The sequence below is a fragment of the Vanessa cardui genome, chromosome 10 (assembly GCF_905220365.1).
Source record: "Vanessa cardui chromosome 10, ilVanCard2.1, whole genome shotgun sequence".
NCBI lineage: Eukaryota > Metazoa > Arthropoda > Insecta > Lepidoptera > Nymphalidae > Vanessa > Vanessa cardui.
This window is the reverse complement of record NC_061132.1, coordinates 453,701-470,947: the sequence shown is the minus strand read 5'-3', so window position 1 is coordinate 470,947 and position 17,247 is coordinate 453,701. Positions and strand designations below refer to the sequence as shown.

The 17,247-nt window shown below is 32.7% G+C and overlaps 1 protein-coding gene across 1 annotated transcript; it reads left to right on the top strand.

The window, feature by feature from the left end:
• The first annotated feature begins 289 nt into the window (after window positions 1-289).
• LOC124533040 lies at window positions 290-6,158 on the top strand. Its single transcript, XM_047108209.1, has 5 exons — window positions 290-367; window positions 462-530; window positions 2,480-2,553; window positions 4,642-4,828; window positions 5,859-6,158. Exons 1-5 carry the CDS (start codon window positions 290-292, stop codon window positions 5,949-5,951), a joined length of 501 nt encoding a protein of 166 aa, XP_046964165.1. The 3' UTR covers window positions 5,952-6,158.
• The last annotated feature ends 11,089 nt before the right edge of the window (window positions 6,159-17,247 follow it).

Here is a 17,247-nt window from a genome sequence, read left to right as displayed (position 1 = left end):
AGAAATGCATATCATATTTTGAGTTAGTGTTGTTGTTTTTTTATTTCTATATCAACTAGAGGGCGTTAGTTGTAGTTGGCAGTATTTCAAAATAATATACTGGTGGACTATACTAGTTCTATTGATCTTGTTGGCTCCCTATGGAGATTCGGTTTTGTAGAATGAATGAGTATATGGTAAAGTATATAACATAAAGTAAAATATAATATAAATAAATGAATATATATTGGACAACATCACATAATGTAAGTAGCTAAAGCACTTGTGTTATGGAAAATCAGAAGTAAAGATGGTACTACAAGCACTCAGACCGAAGACAACACAAAAAAATTATTGCCAGGAATCTAATCTGGGACCTCGGATTGACGTACCCATGAGAACTGATGTATACACAACTCGACCACGTCAAATAATTATAGCTATTTACTATTTTAAGTGTATTATAGCTATATATATTTCAGTTCCTGCTTCTCATATTCACGTGTGGCTACTGCGTGTATCGCGTGCATAGCCTTCAACGCAGTGGACAGGTAACCTATGATTTATATCTTCGATCCTTGAGCTAATAGCCACTAATACTTCTATACTAATTTTATAAAGAGATAAATAAATCTCTTTGTTATAATCTCCAGAACTAATGATTATTTTTTTTACTTTGGTAAAAAGCTATATAGGATGTAAATAATAAATATTTTTCGTAAATATGTCGCCCATGTGCAAAGCCGAGGCCAGTTGCTAGTTAATAATAAAATCTACATCGATTTTTAATTATCGTTTAAATATTTGAACTCCATTCATTATTTAATATAAATACATAAAATTTACTGAAAAGAGAATTTTACTTACTATAATACATTAATAACTATTTTATAAATATGTTACATTGTATGTTATTATTCAAAATCTTTGTATATAATATTATTAAGTTTGAGTGCTTACTCGGGTTTGAATCCGAGTCCCGAATAATACAGGTTTAGAGGCAAGCGTTTTAACCACTGGAGACAATGCAAAGGTCAAAGCACACGACCTTATAATATATTTAAATGAATATTTATTAGAGTATTTCGTTCTTTCCATGGTGTCTGTATACCTAGTCGAGTATTATTATTTTATATGTTTTAATGTCAAGCATCTGCTGGTTTTTATAGGTAAGATGTATGCCTCAAAAACATGTATGGAATGCGAAATATATTAGTTCTTATAGCGAAAGGCTTGCTTTAATTAATTTTACTCTATTTTTAATAGGTTTTCTTAAATTATGAATTGTATTCATATCTATTAATAAATATGTTTATCCAATATGAGTGACAGGGTCCAATTTTTAAATTTTATTTTAAGCTTTGATTATAAATCTTCTCAATATAATCGTATGATAAATTAAGGGTCACAATATATTGGCATAGAGTTAAACTTTAAAACTTACTGAATTTTTGTTAAACGGTTTCATTTATCAATGTGAAATAAAAAAAAAACTTCGCGTCACAAACAACAACGCGTTTGTCTATAAAGTAAGTAGTTCATAAATGAATTGTTTTCTATTGCTAAGTCAAGCAGTAAATAAACCTACGTTCGGCTTGACATCGACTTCAGTTTCCAAGTAAATACAAAACATTTGGGTAAAGAAAAACAACTTGAACTCTTCCCCTATTAATACATTTAATGCTTTTAAATACATTTAATTAAGGAATGAAAGTGTCTATTTGCGATACGTATATTGAACATGCTTTTATTTTATTGAAATATTAAAAAAACAGTGAGATTCTTTAAGTTTCACGAAAGGAATTGCAAATATTATTACTTTAATTATTAAATAGTTTTTCGCAAACGTTTACTCAAAATATACTTATAAGCAACAATACTTAATGTTGTTATTTTCAGGCTTGATAGGTAAGTGAGCCAGTACTCCAGGCCTTAAGAGATGACATTAAGTCCAGAATCTTCACTATGTTTACCGTCCAATACGAGTTTTTATTAGTAATACCGATGCTTGCTCGGATTGAACACATCAATTTAAAACACCTCTGTTTAGGAATTATTATTTAATAAAAATTAATTTCAAATTTAGTATGCAAAAAAAGAGTCGAGATGGCCCAGTGGTTAGAACACGTGTATCTTAACCGATGATTGTGGGTTCAAACCCAGGCAAGCACCGCTGATTCATGTGCTTAATTTGTCTTTATAATTCATCTCGTGCTCATCTGTGAAGGAAAACATCGTGAGGAAACCTGCATGTGGCAAATTTCATAGAAACTCTGCCACACGTGTATTCCACCAACCCGCATTGGAACAGCGTGGTGGAATATATTCCAAACCTTCTCCTCAAAGGGAGAGGAGGCCTTCAGCCCAGCTGTGAGAATTTACAGGCTGTTGTTTTATGCAAAAAAAACATTATATTATATTATATCAATTATATACCCTTTATATGTATATCCATCCTTTATACATAACTTTATATACTACAACAAATGAATACTTTCAGGTAGCAATACTCTTGCGCCCCACCAAGGTTCTCTTCTCGCACAAAAAGGAGGGAGGGGTTAATGAACAGCTGAGGTTTGATATTAAGTATTATTATTATAAATTAAATAAGGTATTTTAATGCGTTATGGCTTAAAATCGTAATTATTTTGACGTGACAACGTCTTATAAATTGGTTTGCCGGGTGACACTTCAAGAAACTGCGTTACGCTCCGCTCACGTTATGCGCTCACAATGAGAGCGAGTGAGAGGCACGCGTCCCTTCCATTAGGGCATGGTTAGCCCGCCTAAGAGCGAGAGAGACAGACATAAAAAGTCGTTGTTTTTGAATTTAATTAAATAAATGTTTTAAATTGTTACTATTATTTCATCCTTCTTCCTACTATACGAATGAATATTCACATTAAAATTATTTTACCACTCAAAGTCGTTGTCACGTAAAACTTTCGCCCGTATACCGACTTTACAGGCAACAGGTAATTTTTTTTATTTATCCTTTGTTTATTCGGTGGCTAATGTCGATTTAAAAAGAGATCATTCTGTTCACATAAAAATAGTTACGATTATAATAATAAAAAAAAATGTAACGAAAAGTAATTACTTAGAGTACGATGTAGCCTTAGGTGCTGAAATAATTCATCGAGTTTGCGAAAAGTGTTATCTATTGTTAAATAACTACAAATCGATTTGATAATTAACGAAATAGTACATCGAAATGTCACATTTTGAGAAATCTACCCTTTTTTAACGTTTTCTGTAAGTACAGCAACTACAGAGTTATAGTGTTAAAGGCGTATGCAATCCTTTTTGACGGTTGCAAGACAAGGGTTGCAACTCCACAAACTTGGGGTTAAGCTTCTACTAACTCGAAAATAACCGATAATAATGTTAAATACATACACGCTTAAGTAAATATGTAAGTGTGTATTTGGTTGTGTATGTGTGTAATAGTTGATATTAGAGACTCATATTCTTATTTAGTTTTGCTGTGAAATCATTTACAACGAAATTTTTTGAAAAAAAGTATTTATTTTATTTAAAACACTTAATTGGCTAAATTATTTTTAATTGATACAAAAGGCGGATATTGTTATTGTTATTAATTGATACAAAGGCAGTAAGCCTGAGGGGATCCTATCAGGCAACCTTCAGACTGATCAGAAATACACGAGGTTACTAACTATTAAAATAACTGAAATAAATTACGTACATAAACTAACTTAGTGTATTTTATTAGAAAAGATAGTATTATCTTTGTGTAAAGGAAAGTTTTTACACTACTCCGATGTGGTTCTGATACAAATACGATACAATTACTCAAGTAGATATGAATTATAAACACAAATTACGATTGGAAATTCAGTAGCGTTTGTCTGGGCTTGAACCCGTGATCGCTAATTAAGATATACGTACTCTAACCACTGGGCCACATTGGCTCATTTTATCATTACAAAAGTAAATAACAAATCAGCTAACAGTAGTCTTTTTAAACAGAACTTTCTCAAAAGGGCGAGGAGCCCTTAGCCTTAAACATTTACAGGCTGCTGTTGTTGTTGTAATTTTTTTTAACTTTTATCTTTTTAAAAACGTTTAATTCTACATATAACTTATTTGACAAATAACATTATAAGGCTAATTTTCATTTATTAATATAGGGTATATGTAATAGTTTGTCCACGGTACCAACATCAAAAGAAGCTAAGCTATTATTTAAAATGTGTGAATAGAAGTTTACCTTTTCGATTTTAACACCTTATATAAAACAGAATATTGATGTATTATATTATTATATAAGTGATTAACACCTTATATAAAATAGGCTATCGATGTATTATATTAGTGATGTGATATTAAGTTAATTAGATGTTAAGTTGGTTTGATTTTGACTATTGTGTTATGATGTTGTGTTTTGCTTCTACGGGGGTGACATAGTCAATCTGTTGACTAAAGTCCCAGGTATAATTAGAGAACCAAAAAATAATAATATCAGTAATAAGCAATTGAGATAGTTTCGAGCATAAAATTAATATTGATCTTAAACATTCATTATGTTAGTTTATCAAAGAGATATATATGTGCCACTCAGTTTTTGAAATTTTTTTTTTTTGTGAATAAAACATTAAGGATACGAAATAAATTTTAAAAAGTTAATCTTCCTTACAGAACTGTAGTGGCTTATCAGAATCCATTTACTGGCGACTATTGCGTGCACAAGAGCAGGGGTCCTCAAGGCTACGTCAATTCAATGGAGTCCCCCGACTCTCCCGACAGTGGGGTGTCAGATGCCTACGAGCCGTTGAACCTTGTACCCCAGCCCCGGGGGATAGATGACCCGGGGCAGAGCATTCAGGTAAATTAATATCACAATTAACGTGAACATCGAATCGGACACAACGAATTATTAATATTGTCTGTCTTGCTGGTTGAATCCCAAGATCTTGGATACAAACCTCGGGCCGGGTTCAACTATCTATACTTATATTATAAATGTGAAAGTATAAGATTTTAAATGAACATGGTTATTTTTATTATTAAAGTTATTCATTACGGGACATTTACCATGTTTTTTATTTTTGTTCGGTGAAGCTCGATATTTTATCATTATTTACGAATGTCTTGTTGATGATACTGCAGTTTGCGGGTAGATGTTGATAATGAAGTGAATTAGAAGTGTCCGTATCGAACTACCTCCTTTCCCATACGTTTGCTGCGTAAACACCGATCACCACTACTATTGTCACTTTCACCCTTACCATTGTCACTATATATATATAATATATAATAAAAAATTCGCGAATCGATACGGTGAGTTTCGTCTGCAAAACACGGGATCGAGTGTCGAGTGTACATAATAAATGGTAAATATCCCAAAATGAATAACTTTAAATGTGAAAGTAACTCTGTCTGTCTATCTATCGCTCTTTGACTAAACCGATTTTAATGATATTTGGTATGAAGCATATTTGAACTCTAAGGAAGGACATAGATTACTTTTTTTGACTAACACATGAAAAGCTAACCTCTAAAACGCCAGCAAAGTCACGGGCGATAACTAGTACTATACTATACATATAAGAAAGTATCTCTGTCTCTTTCTAAGCTGAGTGAACCTGCGTACTTCAACTTATATTCAATAATAATAGTCACAAGTTAAGAAGAAAGAAGAAAATATAATTGTATTTAATTAAAATACCTAAGTAAATTAATTTATAAAAAGAGTAACAATGGATTCTTTTATATCTAAATTTTGTTTGACAAACAAGACTAAGAAATAAAGCTAATTCGTAAATAAACAATAATACTTTGATTTGTGATGTTTATTTATTTCACTAATTTATATAGCTCAGAAAAACAAAACAATTTTTTAATTTGTTTCGCAGATCCCGGAGCCGTCGAAGCCTCCAATATCACCGGTCTACGACAACAGCGTCAACAAAACTTGGAAATGGAATTACACTGAGTATCAAATTTGAAACAAATTACGAGATACAAATCGACCCTAAGATTTATCTTTTAAATTAAGGCAATGATTATATTACGACGTCTGATAAACATTATTTTGGACGATGATAATGTAACACAACCTTAACCTATATAAAAGTATATTGTAAATATAAGAGAGATAAGGTTTTAGGGTTATTAACAATCGTTAATTTGTTTTAGAGGCTGTATTAAGGCTTACAATACACGAGGGAAATATTACCTCATTTATTAAAATACAAAATTTTATTCACTAACTAAGAGTCATCCAAACAAATTCATCCAATTTGCCCATTTTAAGTTCCAACGTGTTTTGTAAACTATACGTACTGATAAATTAAATACTTAATTTAATTAATAGGGCATTTAGCTAATTACGCAAATTCAGATTCAAAATTACCCGCCCTGGCTTCGCACGTGTTTCTCGACTAGGTTGTGCGTGTATTTTACATATTAACCTTTTTCTTGAATCAATCTATCTATTAAAAAAAGCCACATCAATATTCGTCGTGTGATTTTAAAGATCTAAGCATAGAGGCAGACAGCGGTAAGCGACTTTGACTTTGTAATGATAACGCTCATGGGAAAAACAATCTCTGGGTGGTAAGTATTCGTGACGTAGCTTTAAAAGGTGAAATAGTAATTATAGGCTCATGTTTTAAAGTGGTACCACCATGGTGGTGTCAGTGGTCGGTGGACGACTTTTTATCCAGTGGCCAGCTAGCTCGCATGATTTCCATAAATGTAAGTTTAAAGTTCGTTTATAATTTAACATATTTTGTTATATTATACTATGACAATCATTGTATACATTGTTGAAGAAACAAATAAAATAAATAAATATCTGACCCTGCAGCTGACGGAGGTATAATAAGATTTAGTTACGTTGAAAAAGGTTAAACAAGACACCGGGCCCTTTGTCAGGGCACCGCGGAAGGGACAAATGTAAATAAAAAAACAAACCAATTTTTTAAAAAATAGTTTTATTTTGATGCTGATTTGATTTGATTTGATGATGCTTAAATATATCAATTTGTTTTATTGTGCTTAAAATATTGGTCCTTTCTAAGGGTCAATTGGATTAAGTTAAGGCTCTGAAGCGTTGACTTGTCATCTTCAAACTTTAATTATATTATTGAGGTTCATTACTTAGACTGTGCGTTGATAGTCAGTCAGTCATAATATTAAATATATAAAGTAATAATAAAATAGTAAATACTTTATGTTAAAATAAGATCTCAAATTATTAAAAAATAATTAAATAAAAGAAGAAGTACCTTAACACACATAAGAATGAATTTATAATAAAAAAATATATTTAAAAATACTCAGCTTGTAAAAGGATGCAGACGGAGCGTGCGAAACATTAAAGTGAAGCAATAAAAGCGAATATATTTTCCCAATATTGCGAAATGACGCTTTTGGTTTACAGGTTAAAGTTAAAATAATTATTGACCTGATGAGTTGATTCCGTATTTGCTTCAGTTACTTTACTATAATGTTCCAAGTGCTCCATCGTCAAGCTCATAAATCTAAAGCAAAATACGTACCATTCGCTTCCGAATTGTTTTCAAAAACCCAATATTGTATTTATACTGACCTCACTCATTGGCCGGCATGGCGAGGGTGACTAGGGCAGCACATTCTGCACAGACTGTACTGGTCATCTTCGCATTTGGGCTCCACTTCCACTTCCTTTCTTAAAGGCTGGCAACGCACCTGCAAGCCCCCTGGTGTTGCAGATGTCCATGGGCGGTGGTAGTCATTTTCCATCAGGTGAGCCTCCTGCTCGTTTGCCACCTATCTCATAAAAAAAACTTACCATAAGGTCAGGAGTCATATGTCTTCCTGGAAAGTTTTAAAAAAATGAGTCGGAATTTAGTTCATCTTGTCAAACTATTATAGGCTATAGAGTTATAAAAGTGTTATTTGTAAATTATAATTGTAAGAAAATAATATTTCATTGTTACGTGATATTCAAATGCTTAGATTATATTTTACGTGTTGTTGAAATTATAAATTTTACTGATGAGAATATGAATAATGTTGGTTCAAATATTACCAATTTAATGTAATAATAAAATATTCTGAATACAAAGAGATCTATTATTTATATCGCTGATTTCTGCACTAACGTGATAATTACCCGTTAATTGTTAATTGACGTTTTAAATTATGGGAGTTTGTATTCTTTTTCTGGATGTTTACAAACATAGACAGTTATTATGTCTTTTTAAAAAGTTCATTAAGTCTAAGTTAATAAATAAAATATAAATGTTTGACAACATCACATACATTACTCTGATGCCAATGTACCGCAAGCAACCAGACCCAAGACGATATAGAAAACTAATAAACTTTTTCTACATCGACTCGACCGGCAATCGAACCCGGGACCTCGGAGTAGCGTACCCATGAAGACCAGTGTATACACTATTGGACCACGGAGATCGTACATAAAATAAATCCTATTAATCATTAAATGACTATTTTTTTAGAAAAAAATGCCTGGATTTAGTCTAGGGTTCCATCATAGGACACTTATTATTTATTGTAAAGAACAGCAATGTAAATCTGTTTATTTCAAAAGAGCAACTATGAGACTTTCTTGCCGTTTCTTCTCGCTGGAGGTTGTTTTCCGAAACGGTGGTATTTAAATAACGACGATTCCAAAACGCTTCATTGTTAACAATAAATACGTAAAGTTTACTTGAATAAAATTGATTTGATATTAAAACACCACAAAAACTTTTATTGAAAAAATAGCAACCTTACATTTTTAAACGCCTTACAAGCAGTTTTAGTCATTATTCCAGAAGGTTAAATTAAATATTTCATAAATAATATTTTTTGTAATAATTCATATCCTTTAGCGTAATTATAGTTTTACGAAGAGTCAACACTAATATAAATATAAATATAAATATAAATATAAATATAAATAAATATGAGACAACATCACATACATTACTCTGATCCCAATGTAAGTAGCTGAAGCACTTGTGTTATGGAAACAGAAGTAACGACGGTACCACAAACACCCAGACCCAAGACAACATAGAAAACTAATGGTAATCTACATCGACTCGGCCGGGAATCGAACCCGGGACCTCAGAGTGGAGTACCCATGAAAACCGGTGTACACACCACACCACTCGACCACGGAGGTCGTCATAAAGTTCGTTGAGCTTTACAATTTGGTCGGACATCGACCGAATCTTCGAAGAATTTCGGAAATTGCATTCAACAAAACTCTGGAGCACTTCCCGGTTCATACTTATGCTGCATATTTCAAAAAATTACCAATTCATCGTAGTCCTTATACCCTTAATAATAAGGATCATAACGCCGTGATAGTAAATATTTGTATAGTGCTCAGTAAAATATGCCCTGTATGCGAGCTAAGTAATATAATGAAATACATACACTGAAGATTAATATTCCCAGAATTTCTACTACATGATAATAAAGTACATATATCTCTCTCCCTCTAATATCTAACTCTCTCAATCAAAAGCAGTGCAAACAAAAACGCAATCATGTTCTTTATTGGGTATCCGTTAAAACCTTTTAATCTTTTTTAAAAATTACGCGTTTAAACCCAGACCAATTAGGTTCCATTTTTCATAATTAGTATTTATGATACACTAGTAGTTAGGCAAAAAAGTAGCCGATGTCCTTTCTTAGAGTTCTAGTTTGCTTCATACCAAATGTTATCAAATTCGGTTCAGCGGTTTGGTCGCGAGTTACTTTTTGATTTATAATATTAATATAGATTTCATGATTTACTTTAAAGGAAAACACCGTTTAGCAAGTTAAGTAAGCAAGCATGCGTCGAATGAAGTCCTGCCTCATATCAATCTATCAATCGGCGTTGAAGTATTACAGCTATAAACGTCAAAACTTTTTCTTGAGAGGAAACTAATTTTAGTGTCCTAACTCTAATGGGGTGCGATAATAATTATACTATTTGTTGTAATTTCTCATGTTCCGAACAAGACGAAAATAGGTCACATGATACTCACTGCACATGCCTGACACCGGCTTACTAATCCTTCAAACCAAGAAAGTATTGCTGTTTGCCAGTAAAATATTGCTGCTACGACTTTACTGTATCCGGCTCGAACCACAGAGTAAACCTTAAAAAAATCTTTATTCTTATATCGGTAATCAATGTTCGAATGAAAAATTCATAATAATAAATCAATTTTTATTCTATAGAAGCAAAATAAGGAATACAATTGCAAGTTTATCCACAAAAAGCTTAATATCGGGATAGATCCTGCAGATGGCAAGGTCGGTATCAGTCATCCGTCAGTTGGAGATTGCAGAGCACATCGATCAGTGTCGAGATGGCTCTGACATACTTGTACGACCCATTAAAAGATAGAGGAGGTACTTTCAAGTTTCTATTTTCAGAAACTAAGATTAAATACAGAGATTCTATGAGAATAGGCCTTAATACAAAACTTAAATAATATTTGTGTAAAAATTATGTAGTCGAAGCAACTGGTCTCAAAAAATAAATTGAATTAATTTTTTACATTATAGAATATTTTTTATTCATTTTACATATAAATTGAAATTAATGTATTTCGAATTAAATATAAGATACAAATGCAAATAGTTACAAATTAATTCAAGACTGATTAATTAATTATTTAACGATCACAATATCATGCTTTCAAAATTGAAATCTTCATCAGCTAATTTAAAAATGGGAAAAATAAACTAAAATATATTATTTAATTTACATTTTCTTTGTTAACTTACATTTTATTGAATATAAAAAACCAATTCCGACTTCGCCTTGTTATTTTTTAATCAATGAAATAGTCTATATAATATAATCAATCATCGTACAACGCGACATCATACATTACTTACACAAGATTATTAGTATACCGACATATCTTCCATATTTGTAGCAGTACTGGTTCAAAGTTGTACCTTAAAGTAAATTATAAGTCCTTAACAAAAAATTCACATAGATTTTATAAGTGTTTTTTTTTAAACCAGATTTTTCCGGTTAAACAAACAACTTACATCTTTATATTACGATGTTATAAGTTAAACAAAGAAGAAATAGTTTAAACAAAATAATATGTGTACTAATATTGTTGTTTGCTTTTTATTCTCGGTCATTGACCTCAAGTGGCTATGTAGTATGTGGGCAGCAGAGCTAAGAGGGTTATCAATCTTTTTAGTTTAAACTTTCGTATTGTTATCGGGTTTTAGCTACCGAGTTTCGCTCCCGTGAATTTGCTATTTGCGCAGGACTTGACTGACGTGGTCTATATGTCTTAGTAAATCGCAATTACTGTAGTTTATTTTCAGTCCCTCTTAAACATATATTTACATTATCATTACATAGTATAAAACAAAGTCGTTAACTGGTGTGTGTTCTTATGTACGCTTAGATATTTTAAATAACGCAACAGAAATCTGTTGCGTTATTTATGATGCGGGTTTTTTTAAATAGATTCGAGGGTAAGGTTTTTGTATATAATACATGGAATTATATTAAAGAAACACTGATAATTTTAGAAGTTTCTAATGCGATGTCGTAATTAAACAAATTCTGTAGTATATTTAGTACAGTATTGCGTATTAAGCCGGAGCGGGTCGCACATTGTTTCACAAAAAAATCGGTGGGAAATTTCGTTGTAAGGATTTATATTGAATAATGAACATACTTGGTGATTTTGAGTATCGTTTAAGAAGAAAATGTACAGTTGTCATTTAAATTTAACAGTATAATTGATGTTATGTAACATGGATTAAACTATGATATTAAACTTTAAATTAAATAGAAAGGAACGCGATGCTAGAACTCTTTCTTGAACAATGTTTTATAATCTTCGTCGTGTGTCTAAAAATGCTGCTATATTTCAGTTTAATTTAAAACTTATCATAAAACTCTGAATGCATTCCGTTAGCTCGAAGCGACAGCAGAATACAAGTACCAGGGACACATAAAAAGAAAGAGATGAGTTGTCGTACAGTGCGGATAAAACAAAAGAGACTAGACGAAGCGACGCACGTTTCACGAACTCTTAACAACTCGCGATACGGTTCCTGTGTTGTTTTTTTTTTTTTTTTTCTTCGTTTATTTTAAAGTTTTCTCTGGAGTCTTCGTTAGTATCTCAGATTGTTCTGGAAATAGCAACACGTCTCGGAGATATATTGCTTTTAAAGTTTTATTTTGTATTTAGTTTTAATCTTGTAATGTATCGTTAAGTGTGTATTGTGTATCGACACTATATTGTTAGTGGAAATTCTATGAGCAAAACTATTTGTTGCTTTGATGATAATAACAAAACAACTGACTTTGATTTTACTAATAAAAAACAATCGAAATTATAATTTAGAGAGGGCCCAGTGGTTAGAACGCGAGCATCTTAACCGATGATTGCGGATTCAAACCCAGGAAAGTACCACTATATATTTGTGCTAAAATTGTGTTTATAATTAATCTCTTGCTCGGTGGTGAAGGAAAACATCGTGAGGACACCTGCATGTGTCCTAATTTCATCGAAATTCTGTCACATGTGTATTCCACCAACCCCATTGGAACAGCGTGGTGGAATATATTCCAAACCCCTTAATGGAAGGGGAGGCCTTGGCTCAGCAGTGGTTAATTTACAGGCTGTTACTTTACTTTTTTTTAAGCTCTATAGTTCGCCATTTAACAAATCGAATTTTTTTATGAAAAAAAAACACAAAATAAAGTCAGTAATTACTATTTTACATCGATTATATAATGCACATTTAATTGTCGTATAAAATTAAATTTACGTATTCAAATCAACGAAGCTGAACCAAGATATGTCATAATCTTGTGTAGTAAATAAAATACGCCTCATTTATTAACACTTATTACACATGATTTTCCAACGTACTTATTTATATATTGTGTGTGTATGTATATGTGTTATTGTGTTCTAAATTCAAATATTTTTAAATTTGTAATTTAAAATAAGAAACTATAGACTTTTAATATTTCTTCTATTACTCGTTCTTTATAAGAGCAGCCTGTGTAACAAAGGATATTCAAATTTGATGCAGCTTTAGTTCTGTTTGTGGGCAGCAAATACGTTGTTCTCAATTGAGTTGTGCCCTAGAAACGTTTTAGACGATCGCTCGAGTCCAAATAGGGATGTACCGCCGCTTTGTGTGCAAGATATGTCCTTTGGACTTTATATAATCGTTTTTACGATTTGCAAACGTTCAATCTTATTACAGAAATGAATCTGAAAGAGTTACTATGTTATTTCGAACACTGTAAAAATTGTTTATTTATATCGCCCTATGACAGATAATATATTTCAACAACAACAGCCTGTAAATTTCCCACTGAAGGTATAGAACATATTTCACCACGCTGTTCCAATGCCGGTTGGTGGTAAACACACAATTTCACGATGATTTCCTTCACCGCCGAGCACGAGATGAAATACAAACACAAATTAAGCATATGAATATTCAGTGGTGATTGTATGGGTTTGAACCCGTAGTCATCGGTTAAGATGCACGCATTTTAATTACTGGGCCATATCAGCTCATAATTTGTACACCTAAGTATTTATACACCTATTAATTATACACCTTAAACGTTTCCAGTTATCAATCACTTGCGCAATAGTATTAAACATTAATTTGTATACTTAATGGATTAGCTTAAGTTCTACGCCGTAACAGTAATACCTACATACAGATAACTGTGGTTAATTCGGCCTTGTCGCATAACTTATCCGACCGTACAGCAATCGTGGTTCTGACCGCATTGGTCAAATTGCTATACCTTGATTGATACCCTTTTCACTCGACGAATACGATCCGACAACGGCTACGATATTATTATTAGGAAATGTTTTCACAGATTTTCATTTATGCAGCCAATGGTAAGCATAGAATAGGTTTATTAATATTTTTTTATTATGTGATAGGTGGCGAACGAGCAGGAGGCTCACCTGATGGAAAGTGGCGACCAACGCCTATGGACATCTGCAATACTGGGGGACCTGCAGTTACGTTGCCGGCCTTTAAGGAAAGTGTAGCTCTTTCCTTGAATATACCCAAATCGTATCAGTTCGGAAAACTGCCGGCATACGCTGATTCCACAAAGTTGTGCGAGGCAGAAAATGTCTTAAAAATCGTGCTGTTGTGGATTTTCGGAAATAGAGAATGAAGAATGTAACTGTATTCTTTAAATGTCGAAAAAGAGTAACTACTGAGTTACTTGTCGGTTCTTATCGGTAGAATCTACCTTCCGAATCGGTGGTAGCTTCACTTAACTGTGAAATGAAGATTCAAAAGTGCTTGTAAAAGCCTACTTGAATAAAGTTTATTTTGATTTTGAAATTCCTCGGTATATTCCCCATAAAATATTCAAGAGTTGGAAGAAGATGCAGAATGATTCAACATATCTACGCAAAGCCGAAGAATTAAGCCAGTCAGAAATAGCTGGATCGTCGATAATTCGAGCCACTCTGCGTTGAACACGGTCAAATGGAAGAGGCTCTCGCACAGAGGAGAGGCAGTACTCCACGTGAGACCGAATATGCATCTTCTATAGTTTTAGGATGGTCAGACATGAAGTACCGTCTTGCATGAGCACGTGAAGCTTCTTAGGTGCTAATTTGGCTGCACCTTTCAATTGATCGCGGAACTGAATGAAACTCAATACCTCAACACCAAGTATTCTGATACGAGTTGTAACATTACTGGGGATGTTAATAAAAAATATCTGGGGATGTTAATAAATCTTTCAGGAGTCATGAGACAATCGCATTAATCAAGAACAATCTCTTGTTTTATCTACTGGACCATATTCGGTGAAACTGAAATACAATTTCATTAATACTTTCAAGCATGTAATATTTCGAAAGTGGTTTATTTCAAAAATAGAATAAAAATGTCTCTTATAACCAAACGACCGGAATACCTGCAATATATTTATTATCACCAATAGCGACTATTACGGGCATATTTATCTTTATTATTCGAGAGTTCTTTAAAATAAAACCGCAATAGTGAGTCACCTTAACCCAATTCCGCAGCTCTTTACTGAACTTTCATATCGTAACTCGTGGAAAGAATATCAAGGGAAATATCGCTTATAGTTTTATACGGAAATGAAATACCGTTATCCGCGGTCTCATCAGTTTGGCGAAACTCCAAACATAGGAGAACAGTTTGTTTACGAACAGTATAATAATAATTATCTGATCGAAGAACGAAAATATTAAATTATGATGATAAATTCGTTCTTTCGTATTTCGAAGTTAATCGTACATTTTTCCGATATAGAAGTACCCGTTTTCTTTGTTCGGTCTATAAATATATTTGTGGGAAAATTATGGAAGGAAAATAAACTGAAGAAAACTTATAAATAAATATGGAATTAAACGAACAAAAATTTATTTATAGAATTATTGTTTTGTTATAATTACGAATCAAGTCACTATGTGTTTTCGCAGTTTCTTCAGTCAGATTATGATGTGATTTTCGCTACTATTAGCGATAAACAAGGATTTTACAGGCTCGAATATTTAATTCGTAAATATTTTGTACAATATGCTTGATCTGGGTCGGTGTTTTTATCCAAACTGTTTTTGTACACTAACGCTGCCTAAGCAAAAGATACATCAAAACAATGTAGTACAGAAAAGTTTGCGATAGCAATTGTCTCCCAAGGCACATTTCAAATCTTTTCCTATTACACGTTAGTAAAATACTATATAGGAGCTAATTGCTTTTATAATTCCTTATATTATAAAATCAAAAGTATTTCGAGAGCTCGGATCACAAATAAAAAATTTAAAACAACCTAGTACTATACACAGAGGCGATATGGCCCAGTGATTAGAACGCGCGCATCGTAACCGATGATTGCGGGTTCAAAACCAGACAAGCTCCACTGAATATTCATGAACATTCACGAGGGTGTAGCGGTTGCGCTTGCGGGGGCGGTTACGGTATACCCATCAGTCCAAGACTGATTAACTGACTGACAGGGGAAAGCCCCCAAAGCGCGAAATATGGTTACCATCAAAAAGTTCTAAGCGTGATGCTGCTACAAACAGACAGTTGTGTAATGTTTTCTTTGGCTATGAAAAATATTGGTACATATCAAAGAATGTTTCATAGTGACTTCGGTGAATATATTTCGGCCGCCTGTATTTACAAACGGCCGAAATGAAATTCGTCAGTACTGTACTACACGAAATGTTAAAAAAACGTATCTGGCTTCATGCGTTCCTCTTTGACGTGTTACATGAAAAATTTTAGAAAATCGGGAAAACCCAAGTTTATTAGCCTCCTGTATCATCAATGTACACTTTTCACAGTTTTTGTATATAACGTGTAAAAACTGATGTAAATTATTTAAATAAGATATTTTTATGATATAGAAATCTAGAATATGTTGGGTTAATGGAAATTCTGATGTTGAGTGGTCACAAATTCTCATAGACATTGGCGCTGTAAGAAATATTAACCATTTCTTAAATCGTCTATGCGCTGCCAATTGGAAACTAAAGTGTTATTCCTTTTGAGACTGTTATAGATGTAGAAAATCCGTTAAATGGGTGATGATGCATCCTACCTTATATTTCTCTCCAACTCAATCCCTTATCTTATCCTGTAATATTGATCGAAACTTGTATTGAAGTGAAAGACACACGTTAAGTAGGTTTACAACATCGCATACATTACTCTGATGCCAATGCAAGCTAAAGCAAACTGAATTTTCAAACCTGAATTTAGATTTCCTATTCAATGTATATAGGAATTTTGTTTTTAACTTTTATTTTTAACTTCGTAGTAAAACAGAAAATGTCGCATTGATCGTTATGGCAAAGTTAAGATTTACTTGGTGGTAATATTTTGTCCAGTCACGTCTGGGTAGGTATCATCATCATAAATAATTAAATAAATATGAGACAACATCACATACATTACTCTGATCCCAATGTAAGTAGCTAAAGCACTTGTGTTATGGAAAATCAGAAGTAACGATGGTACCACAAACGCCTAGACCCAAAACAAGATAGGAAACAAAACTATTTCAACATCGATTCGGCCGGGAATCGAACCCGGGACCTCGGCGTACACATGAAAGCCGGTGTACACATTCGACCACGAAGGTCGTCAATTCGATCATTCGATTTAATTAATAGACAACAAAACGTTTTCACTAATTAAATTGTAGTTTTTAATTTCTTATTCTGAGTTATTTTTCGGAAATAGAAAAATTTTTACCCAGGGGATATATACGCAATACAT

Coding starts and splice junctions, on each gene's coding strand:
- LOC124533040 (XM_047108209.1), top strand. CDS start 290: ATGGTACTACAAGCACTCAGACCGAAGACAACACAAAAAAATTATTGC. Junction 368..461: donor ATCTGGGACCTCGGATTGAC/GTACCCATGAGA, acceptor TATATATTTCAG/TTCCTGCTTCTCATATTCAC. Junction 2,554..4,641: donor GGGGTTAATGAACAGCTGAG/GTTTGATATTAA, acceptor TCTTCCTTACAG/AACTGTAGTGGCTTATCAGA.